Raw genomic sequence first — 1,421 nt, forward strand, 5'->3', positions numbered from 1 at the left:
CTAACTACTCTCTCTCTCTCTCTCTCTCTCTCTCTCTCTCTCTCTCTCTCTCTCTCTCTCCCTCCCCTCTCTCTCTCTTTGTCTATCTATTTATTATTTTGCTTTTTTTTGAACCTATTCGATCGCGCTCAGTAGCTACCATCGTAACAATTCCGAGTATAGTATTACATTGTCTCTCGCGCTCGACGTACCTAATGCCCACTAAATCGACGGGAGCGACGAAATTCGTGAAATTTCGAGGCTTTTAAACGAACACCAACGGTTTATAGCCGTATTACATCCACTCTTGGAGCACGCGCCAGTTAACTGGAACGCCGGGCGGAGTCTTTCGCAAAATTCCTGATGTCTCTTGTAATGCGATAGCGCATGATGCATGACGCTGAGGACATAATGCCACCGTGAAAGAAGGGATTTCGAGTGAGATCCTATTACTTCGGCGCTTAAATTGAAAGAGCGTTGTTCACGCGATACTAGTTTAAAAGAAACGAGCAAATTTACACTTCATCCAAAATACTACACAATAATGATAATATAACATTTTTTTTTCTGACTATTCTCGTTAATTCATTATCATTTAATTTACAGCGAAACGTACACAGCGTTATTGACACACATCAGTGACACTTGACATTCATGTCTTTTCAGTTACACATTAGTTAGATAGTTAATTTGTAAATCATTCTCTCTCTCGTACATACAAATAACATGGCGTATACACAAAATTGAAAACATCGTTTGGGGCAACGCGTTAATGTTCGTTGGAGCCTTTGACACGTTTAGCCATTTGCGTTTGACGAAGGATTCGGGTAAATTGCAATTTTCCGGTAGGGTCACCGGACGGTTAAAACTTGAAAAATGTCAGCCAATTTTCAGTACTGTGTACCGACTTTTCGTACCTGATGAGCATTTTTCTATCCCATCGTTTACGAACCCACCCCTTCTCGTTTATCACGCGTATCTCGTTTATCACTCTTGTCTAGGAGACACAGAGGAATTTTTCCGATTAGTGTCCGAGCCTTCAACTGAGCGTAGCTAATCGCTCTGAACAACATTGTAGATGTAAATATAGAATACATTGATGTCCATTCGCTATACAATAAATTAATAAAAAAATATATAAAATTTTTATAAAATTTATTTTATATAAATAATATAAAAAAATTGCATTTTCATGAAAGATTGCTTCGATGAAATTCCGAACGTATGTGACGTTTTCACTTCGACGTTTATTTGGCACGTTTATGACGACTTCATGTTCCGCATATTCATCTTTGAATACTACATTTAACTAAAGTATAAATTGCACATCCCAACGCGGAATTCGTACTACAACGTATGCTCGCATTGCGCTGGAAGCGACACGTAGACAGGTATGATCTACGCTATGGGTATGAAGCGAGCTAGAACTTCGCGAAATAGGT

The 1,421-nt window shown here is 39.1% G+C and overlaps 1 protein-coding gene across 1 annotated transcript in view; it reads left to right on the top strand.

Annotated features, from left to right (window-relative positions):
• The window catches only part of LOC105625755, a 4,041-nt gene extending 3,005 nt beyond the window's left edge, over positions 1 to 1,036 (top strand). The window contains exon 3 of the mRNA XM_012207075.1: positions 685 to 1,036. Coding sequence (XP_012062465.1) covers positions 685 to 1,036 — 352 coding nt within the window. The remainder of the gene's footprint in view (positions 1 to 684) is intronic.
• Positions 1,037 to 1,421: the final 385 nt, after the last annotated feature.

Source organism: Atta cephalotes (assembly GCF_000143395.1).
Source record: "Atta cephalotes unplaced genomic scaffold scaffold00003, whole genome shotgun sequence".
Lineage (NCBI taxonomy): Eukaryota > Metazoa > Arthropoda > Insecta > Hymenoptera > Formicidae > Atta > Atta cephalotes.